The sequence below is a fragment of the Paralichthys olivaceus genome, chromosome 4, assembly GCF_024713975.1.
Source record: "Paralichthys olivaceus isolate ysfri-2021 chromosome 4, ASM2471397v2, whole genome shotgun sequence".
Taxonomy (NCBI): Eukaryota; Metazoa; Chordata; class Actinopteri; order Pleuronectiformes; family Paralichthyidae; genus Paralichthys; species Paralichthys olivaceus.
In genome coordinates this window covers 22741939-22751856 of record NC_091096.1, presented here as the reverse complement: position 1 = coordinate 22751856, position 9918 = coordinate 22741939, and the positions used below count along the sequence as shown (strand labels likewise).

The 9918-nt window shown below is 44.8% G+C and overlaps 1 protein-coding gene across 1 annotated transcript; it reads left to right on the top strand.

Annotated features, from left to right (window-relative positions):
• Positions 1 to 1224: 1224 nt before the first annotated feature.
• On the top strand, positions 1225 to 4707 carry znf703 (zinc finger protein 703). The gene is made up of 2 exons (XM_020094048.2): positions 1225 to 1871; positions 2391 to 4707. Exons 1-2 carry the CDS (start codon positions 1605 to 1607, stop codon positions 3900 to 3902), a joined length of 1779 nt encoding a protein of 592 aa, XP_019949607.1. The 5' UTR covers positions 1225 to 1604; the 3' UTR covers positions 3903 to 4707.
• The last annotated feature ends 5211 nt before the right edge of the window (positions 4708 to 9918 follow it).

Sequence of the window (9918 nt, the reverse complement as noted above, 5' to 3'; positions counted from 1 at the left end):
TTCCAACCGAGATGGAAATCCCCATAAAGCACAGCGTTTCTTTTCTTGTAGGGGAAAATGAAATTAAGTTACTGGACCCAGTAATGTGGCATCCAAGGACAGGCTCCACTGTTGTTTTGTTTACTCTGATTTAGGCACATGCACATTCTGAGAGAAAAAAATGCATTAGAGTAGATGCAAATGTATAAAGAAAATGTAAAACAATAAAACACAACAGTGGAGTTGTTTGTTTGTGACTGTAGATACAAATGCTGAAGAGGTCATTTAAGATGCTTTCAGACATTGATTGAACTCTGGATAATCTCCTGACATTCTATGAAGGCACAGTGTGTGTGACCACAAATGTCCCAGCGAGAGGCTCCGGACTTTGTGCAAAGTTTCTCCTGCCGGCCCCCGTGTAAAAACTCTGTATAATGTTCCAATGAGCCCGTGTGAGAAAACAGCAAGAGAACCCTTCACAGGGTTCAACGCGAGCGAGTGGGTGTGTTGATGACATATTCAACATGCGACTGACGCAAAACTGAAAAAACTTGAAAAAACCCCAAATATTTCACGTTGAAAATGTAATACCACACATGTTGAAGACACAGACGAAGATGTCAAGAGCTTTTGGTGATAAGGGATGATGCCGTAGATGATGTGATGTCAACAAAAACATGGGATCTCTGCAGTGGAATGAAAAGGTTATGTCCTGCTTCCTCCTCTGCACCACCCCTCACCCCTTGGTTGTGTGTGAGAGGCAAACTCCACAGAAAGTCCGGACCCAATTCTGACATCCTCCTGAGTGAACAGTCTGAAACGGACAGGGTTTTAGAGAAATAAATACAAATATATTCATGTGAATTTATTTCATGCTTGAAAATGGACTCAAACCCATGTCCGGGGCAGTATGGTCACTAAAATGTAATAAATCCATTAACAGAAATGTCCATCAGGCCTAGGTTGTTATAGTTCTCCCATGTTGATCCTCACCAGGAGTATTTGTGTTTAAAACCCCTCCTTGTTCCTGAGTTACATCACTGAGATCTGTTAAATGTGGTTTGCATGCGTCCTATGGAGGTCACTGACATACATTACAGCCTGGCTCTGAGGGTGAGGCCTGGAGGGAGGCCACGCCCCTCCCGCTACCCCGCCCCCTGTGTGTGAATGCGGTCACTTGTGATTGGACGGCGGCTCGTCGCTTTGAAACCCCCCTCATATCGGCAGTATGTGGAAGAAGTGATGCACTGTGAAGCTGTGGCACAGAGACATCCACACACCGGAGGACCCGCGCACGCCATCCTCTGCGGAGATACCGCTTCACTCGACAGTACTTATGGTGTTTTTTTTTTTTTTTATCTCGGCTCCATTCCTCTGTTTTTCATCTCCGGATACAGGAATATTTAGGATAATAGTGGCTGGTATCCAAGAGTCCGATCGAGGATGACATTCTGGCGATTTGTTCTTCTTTAGAGACAGTTTGGGTCGGACACGGACGCATGCCCCTATTGGATTACCGCACTCTCCTCTGTCTGAAGCTGTCACCATGAGACGTGCCTGTAAATGAATTTCACCTCCGCGTCCACTCGTCACATGCCGCCGTCCCTCACAGCCTCCCGATCCAGATGAGAGATCTCCCCGGTGGAGCTCAACCGCTTTTACGCAACCAGTCCCCGGAGCGCAGCGCCGCCGACGCCAGCGGTTATCCACACCGGACAAGAGCGGAGCGACCGTACGTTCCCTCACTCGCAACTTGTCCGTCTCCCTCGGATCCCTTGCGTCAGGCTAAGAGGCTTCCCATCCGGATCGTCAGGATGTTGACGGCGCACAGCGGCCACTTGCTGCACCCGGAGTATCTCCAGCCCCTCACATCCGCGCCAGTCAGCATCGAAGTAAGAAAAAGGAAAAAACTAAAACAAAAATTTTAATCACTCTCAGATGCGTAGGAATCAACTGATATATATTCAGTTGGTCTGTTAGTCTGGAGATTTTTAATATATGGGCGCTGGTTGCAATGAATGTTATTCTTTGAAAAAAGCGTATGCGCCATTTTACGCGCAGCGATTTCTCGTCAAGTTTGCGTGATACCAGAATTTTGGAATGTTAAATAAATGTGTTGAGGGCACAGATTCCAATAACATCCAATCATTTGGAAATAATTAATTTAAAATATACTGGAAAATTGTCATATTCTTATTTCTACCTTCTTTAATTTTTCTCACTTTCTTTCCTTAAGTTCAGCCTTGCACTCTCGGACTTATTTTATTATTTATGTCTGATATGAATGAACTAAGGAGTGCGGATGTGAAAATGTTTTGTCAGGATTTTAATTGTATTTGTGATAGAGTCACTGTGCTAAACGTTGCTAAACAAAGTGTGTTAACCTTCTTGCTCTCCTTTTTCTTCTCCAGCTGGATGCCAAGAAGAGTCCTTTGGCTCTGCTGGCCCAGACCTGCTCTCAGATTGGCAAACCTGACCCCCCCTCTTCCTCCAAGTTGGCCTCCCTCTCCTCAGGCAGCCTGGGGGATAAGGAGTCATCCAGCCGCTCGTCCAAGTCTGGAGAGCAGCACCAGTCCCCGGAGGACAAATCCAGCTTCAAGCCTTACTCCAAGTCATCAGGCGGTGACGGTCGCAAGGATGTTCTAGTGACAAAGGGGCCTTCTGATAAACAAGCTTTCAGGGTGCCAAATGGAAACTCCAGTGGTAACAGTGCTTCTTGTCCGTCCTTTTCCTCCCATTCCCAGTCACCCAGCTCCAGCTCTCCTCCACTGCACACTCAGAGCCAGCCCCACAGACAAAGCCATTCCCCCTCCACGCAGCCCCCACCACACTCACAAGCCCCTCACATGGACAACAAACTTGGGAGCTCAGAGCTGGCCAGCTCGGACACCAACCACAGCAGTGCTGGCAAAAAAGACTCAGATGCGACTAAATCAGGGATGGATGGGGCTCAGTTAGCCAACTCAAGCCACGTACGGGCCAGTGCCAACTCCAGCAATGCTAGTTCTGCCAGCAGCCCACGGCCGGAGAGCAAGGCTGACCTGCAGGCCTCTTCACAGTCTGGCCTGGGCTCAGGGCACATCGCTCCTGTCTCCCCTTTTAAGCCAGGACACTCTGTCTTCCCCTTGCCTCCTGCTACCATGGGCTACCATGGTTCCATTGTGGGAGCCTACGCTGGCTACCCCTCTCAGTTTGTGCACAGTTTGGATCATACCAAGTCTAGTTTAGGGATTGGACTTCAGGGGAAGCACCCCAGCTCAAGCCCACTCACTGGAGCCTCACCTCCATCTTTAATGCAGGGCTTATGTCGGGACCCATACTGTCTGACTTATCCCAATGCACACCATCTAGGAGGTAGTAACTGCACCACCTGTGTTCACGATCCCTCAAACTTTAAGTCTGGTTTCCCCTTGGTTTACCCTTCACATCATCTTCACTCCTTACATTCCGGCGCTCTGTCCTCCAGCACCACCCCCTCCCTTTCCCACCCCCTCTACACGTATGGTTTCATGCTCCCCAATGAACCTCTGCCTCATGCCTGTAACTGGGTGTCTGTTGGAGGTCCTTGTGACAAGCGTTTTTCCACATCAGAGGAGCTACTAGCACACCTGCGTACCCACACAGCCCTGCATGGGATGGTGGACAGTAAGCTGTTGTCAGCTTACCCGTCATCGGTTTCATCGACAGCCTCTTGCCACCTGCACCTGCCCCCACACAGCAGCCCAGGTACTCTGCCCAGTTCCTTCTCCCTCCGAGGCTCCCCTGGTTTGGGCCTGGCTCGGTACCATCCCTACAGCAAATCCCACCTGCCCGGAGCCCCAGGACTTCCTATGCCATCCCTCACTTCCTCCTCAGCGTATTACTCCCCCTATGCCCTCTATAGTCAGAGACTGGGCTCAGCCTCAGCCCTTGGATACCAGTGATGTCTGAAATAGTGGCGATAACAGCGGACTCTTCAGAGCAGCCACAAAGAAGGATTCTCAAGCCCGGGGAGTCATCACCAGTACAGGGCGTCACGTCACGCCTGCCAGGACTAGCACCTGTTAGCCTCAGGATTGTGACTGGGTCACTGTTGGATTGTCCACAGCATAGAACCAAGAGACAAAAGTATTAAAGATGGTGGGCAGCAGAGCTTGAAAGTTATGAATTTGTGGGATTTTTTTTTTTTCAACAGTTTTGATTTGTTTGTTTGATTCGTATTTCTCTTTATCTGTCTCCCAGAACTGAAAGTCTGTATTTATTTTTCACTCAAGCGCTTGGTATTCAACTCTAGGGGAAACTTTTGCTGTCCAAATAAATTGTTCTTAAGTATTCTAACTGAAAAAGAATGATTTAAATATAGTACCATTATGCCTATCATACACACTAAAAATAAAAATCTTGCACCATGATGACGATGGACTATGAGGCTTTATTCTGGGATACTTTTTTTTATCTCCTTTCCTTTCTGCTGTTGTTTTTTTCTCCTTCTTATTCTACTGTACATTCTAATTCTGGAGGAGTGCATGCCCATGAAAGTTATCTTGAACAATGTCATTATTTTTATTTGTAAATATGCAAAGATGTAATATTTTTTCAATCTTACTTGGGGTCAGCAATTTGGGGTCAACTAATGCAAATGGTACAAAGAAAAGATAAAATGACGTAAATAAAAACAATTAATGATGGCTGTGCTATCCAACCAACAGGAAAGTCTTATTTTGTTTAATAAACGACACATGATTTTGACTTTGTTTTCCCTCATTGGATTCTATATATAGGAGTATTCTTTGTCACAGATGATGGAGTAAATCTTACCAGACTGCTGCACTGCACTTATCTAGGCCTATCTATCATTACGGCTGTTAAGGCCACGCTGTATGTGGCTATGTGCAATATTTCATGGCCCATATCAGTTGACAGGCGTGTCCCAAGGAGGGCAGGCTGGGTCACATTAGCCCTGTTAGCTGGTCTCTGAAGACTTTCCTTCTCCTCCTCTCTCCATCAGCCCCATTGCTTTTGTTGTTGCGAGTGCAGCTTTTAATTGCTGATTCCTGTTTGCAAGACCTGAAAAGAACCTCCTCAGCAGAAGTGGAGTGGCTGCTGGGTCACTGGGACTTCCATAATGACCTGAGGGAGATGTCGACCCAGGATCTCCTCACGGTCTGACGGATTGGCCTGCAACACAAAGGCCAGAGCTGACAATGGGAGGCGGTTAATAGAGAAATATTCATCAAAGTCCTGACACCTCCCCTGAGGAGAGTGGGCTCTTACAGGAGCCACAAACATGGAGAACTCCGTCCTGATGCAGAGAGCCATTTTCTTGCTGCTCTCTGCTGCCCCGTGGTTCACTCTAGTCAGCATTCTCGACCCGGAGCTGTTAAGATACTAATTCAAAGGGAAGGAGTGGGTCTATCTGAAAGCAGCACCAGTGCCATTAAGAGTGTTTTGGCCCTGATAATGTGTCCACATCTCCTCTCTATTTGGCTGACAGGGTGTAGGTGGCACAGAGCGGAGAGGCTGTAGTCTCAGAGGCGGCTATTGACCCCGACTCCCAGACTCCTCTACTCTCGCGGTTCATTAGCACTCTAGACAGGGGAAAGGCGAGCACAGGTGTCACTTGACAGGACCATTAACAAAATGGATGACCCTCTCAAACCACATCCAGCCCCTGCCACACCAGCAAGGTCACGGCGTCCTGATCACGGCTCTGGTTCGCTCTTTGGGACACAGCACTTATTTTTCTTCCTTAGAACCTGGAGCTATGTGTGCACTTCTCTGGAGGAGGACAGACTGACTTTCTAGGTGCTTCTTATTTGAGTTTATAAAGTGAAATCTGATAAAATGGGTCAAATTAATTTGGGTTTAGGGTTGCACATATGTATTTTGGCAACATATTTTTTTGTAACTTGCAGTTGTGCCACAAGAGATAAACTGGATTGTGTTGCCCCCTAAAGTAGTGTTGGTGAAGTACAGGTGGAATTTGTAAAGGAGGGCAGGTATGTCTCTCTCATGAGAAATGTATATATTCAGTTGTCTTGCTGTTGATATGTATGAGCGTGAATGTTCGGATGCTGGTGGACAATAGAGAAGAGGGTATGTTGGCTCAAATCTGAAAATGATTCACACTGGAGGTCACTCAGAGGGGAGAACTTTCAATCTTGTCAGGGAGGTGGAATTAATTCTACCGCTGCCAGTTTACACTCATTCATCAAATGCCTCACTATTCTCCCTATCCCTGTGCTCATCAATCTCCTCAATCTATCTTCCCCCACACACATACCGGCAGCTGAGTCAACACCCACACACTCCGTTTATGTCGCCTGTGTGTGTGTGTGTGTGTATTCAGCCCCAGTCCTTTGTCCATGGGGGGTGGCACATGTGAGGCTGAATTCTGTGGGGACACAAATGTTTTTAGCAAAGTAACATGCTGATGTGATGTTAGAGCAGTTTTTAACATTTAAATGTTGTCACACTTAAACAGTTCAAACATTAAAGCTGTCATAAACTTGTTATGAAAGAGAACATTACTTATAATTTTTTAAATTTTCTACTCTTGATAGTGATAAATACCAAATAAAAATGTAATTAAGTATCCATATTTTTATTGTTTAACAATTATCAGATGTGTCATTGATATCCAGCGCCTCATTCAATGGGTTTTATTTTTAATAAAAAGTAATTAAGAAACAGAAAGCAACGTTTTACCTAAAAAGTAATAATATTGTATATATAATATAGTATTCTTTTTATTCATTAAGATAGCAAAGTTAAAAAAAAACACACACACATACAGTATATATGTGTATATATAAAGTATCACTATCTTATATTTCCTTTTAAAAGTTACAAGATAGACTAATAACTCATAAATCTGAACCTAATGCCTGTTAGCTTAGCATAGCCTCTGTCAAAGGGCACAAAGCGGCCCCTCCAAGCACAGCTCTTAAAAGCACAAATTAACAGGTTGTAGCTAATTTAATAATTGTTTTTACAAAACAGCCATAGTGTATAAACGACAGCTTGTTAAAGAAGTGATGTTATCTCTCTACAAGGTAACAACTGCAGAAGAACAAATAGAAGCGGCCATGAAGAGGTCACAGTAATGCTGGGTCTTAACAGTCCTACAATGATCATAGTAATCAAAGTAGTGGTATCAGTGGAGGTGGTGACGGTGATGGAGGGGACTAATATTTTCCCCTGGGTGCAGGGACGGTGCAGAGTGCCACTGTGAGGTCCTGAGCAGCGGCTGACAGGCCTGGTGATTAATGACGACAGGGTGTGGAGCTGCTCTTCAATTAGACGCCAGCTCTACCGCGACTCACCCTCGCCGCTGACAGCCAGGACAGGGAGAGAGAGAGACAGAGCTGTGGGTTTCTCTCGCTCTCTTTCTCTCTCTCTCTCTCTCGCTGCCTCTCTCTGTGTCTCCAGAACAAAACATTAACCTCAACTCCATGGCTACCACCTCCATGTTAAACATCAGGACACAATACAGAGCCCTCGGCATCCAACAGTGACCGCAGTGTTAAAGCAACCCAGATGGCGTGAACACATCCCTCATCAGGGCCTGTCACACAATCTCTGCTTCATTTCTCCACATAAACCCTGTGACTGACTCTTTTACGTGCCTGTTTCAACTCTCCTCTCATTCACGTCTGCTCTCAGGCATGTTGTAACGCTCGCTGTGAAAACAACAGCCACATTACAGTCTTCTATGTGGTTAAGCAGGTTGTGCACTGGTTGGAGTAACTTCCTCCACAATTATACACTGATGTTTGCTTGGTTAGAGGAATAAGAGGATCATAAAAACTTAACTTTCCTGGCAGGAGTGACAAACACTTGTTTAATTATTGAAAGTGGCAAACATGCCTACAAAATGTTGGTTACTTTTTGTCATGGGCGAAATTAAAAACACAATACTATTGGCTATTGGGATGAAAATACATTAAATCTATAGATTCAGTAAATATTTAAAAAAATAATGTTTGAATCTTCGCAAAATACAAATGTTGTTTATGACTGGAAGCAACTGCACAACAAGAAAGAAAAAGAAGGAGAGAAGGGGGTTCTTACAGTACAGTAAGACTGTATCTAGTGATCACTTTTAGACTCGAACATAGTTGGCTTTCTATGTGCAAAATAGCCATGCCAGGATGCCCACGTGCTCCAAGCCACATGGCGAAAAGCAGATGCCTCCTGTTTGGATGTTGTGACACAGAATGATACGTATGATCAAGAGATTGTGTCTCTCTCTTGTTAGCATTCCTCTTTGACAACGGTCCAACGCTGGTCCGGAGCAGCAACACAGTGTGAGCAGTCAGGTCGACAGTTTTTTATTTTCCCACCTGCAGCTAATAGTACTATAAGAATACAATAATAAAAGTAAAAGAATCCCACTGTTTATGTTTAAGTATTATCAAACGTCTTTATCGCTAAGTGAAAGCAAATTTTACCCGATTGTTGTTTGAAGTGTCACTACATGTTTCCATCACCACAGAATTAGTGCTCATTTTCTTCTGTTCTCAAAACTATTCGGTTTGAGAGCGTCATAATTACTGCTGCCACTAGATGTCACCAAACAATAAAACGTAACTAATTAAGCTTCCTGCACAGGCGACCTATATGGATGGTTTTTTTATTGTCTCACATTAGCTAAAGACGGGGTAAAGGGCCATTATGTAATTTAAAATAGTTTTTTGCCCTCGTCAGTAACCAAGGAAACAGAAATGACAGTTCTTTGATGCAGCCTGTAATTATTTAAGAGGCTACAAATTATGTTGTCAACTTCTACAATAACAATAATGTATGTTAATTCTTTTAAACATTTTACCTCATGAGATGTTTTACAACATAATTTTTAATCAGGCCTTGAAAATGCACTTACAATCTGGGGCTATTGTTCAATTCTCTTCTTCGGCTTGATGAATTAATAGATCACTAATAGAGAGGGGCTGTCAGCTCAGTCGCAGCTTCAGATAGAGAAATAGTGTTTTTTAATTTACTTTTCATCCAGCCCTGACCTTGGCAAACCTCACTTGGCCTCAACATGGAAAGCTGCCCAGTGCTGCTGTGGCCTCTCCAAAGTTCCAGTGGTGTGAGTGAGTACCGTTAATAGACATACCCTCCCCTAACCACCAGTGGAGAAATTAACGTTTCAATTACAGTACGGAGCACTGCTAATAGGACTTGGACCGCATCTCCAGCTGGATTCCATTTGTTGACTTGCTGGGAGTTCGCGGCAAAGATGTCACGAACGTTAGGAAATGAACGTGCCTTGGCGAGGAACAAGTGGCGGCGATGACGGTCGTGATTCATGCTCTGATTGACAACTTGTTTTTTCTCTTCCACTTCGGGACAGCCTGTGGTCATAATGTACTCACTTTAAGTATCATAGACCTTATGTCTGTTCAATGTCTCCTCCTGGATTGGTCATCCAGACTCAGGGGCTGCCATCATGATGATTGCACTCATCTTAACCACTGCACTACAGGCCAGGATACACAGTTTGTACCCACTTTATACAAGCTGCTTAACTTTTCTTGCATGAGAGCCACCACATTAATGGCAGATTGCCCCTTTCCATTAAAACAAATCTATGTGCATACAGGATAATAAACACTGTAGAGAAACAGGGGAGGTGATTGACAGGGAGGATGAAATGGACCAAGGTCCCCCACAGCATGTGGAAACCAGAGCCAACATGCTCATTCAATGAATTGGAATCACAAACTGCTCACAACTTTAAATGTGAGTGTGACTGTGCGTATAACAGATGTAATACAAAAGTTAGTCCTTCAGCCAGGAATTCAAAATTAATAAACCTCAATAAATAAATCATAACAGACGTCACATGATCAGTCACTGAACACAATGGAGATGTTCAGTCGCTAACTGACAGTGGAGTGTGACTTCAGCCGCTCAGTGTGTGTGTGTGTGTGTGTGTGCCACCATCACTCTGCT

Excerpts from the sequence above, each read along its gene's own strand:
- znf703 (XM_020094048.2), top strand. The coding sequence starts at position 1,605 with ATGAGAGATCTCCCCGGTGGAGCTCAACCGCTTTTACGCAACCAGTCC. Across the intron at positions 1,872-2,390 it reads CCGCGCCAGTCAGCATCGAA|CTGGATGCCAAGAAGAGTCC; the intron begins GTAAGAAAAAGG and ends TTTCTTCTCCAG.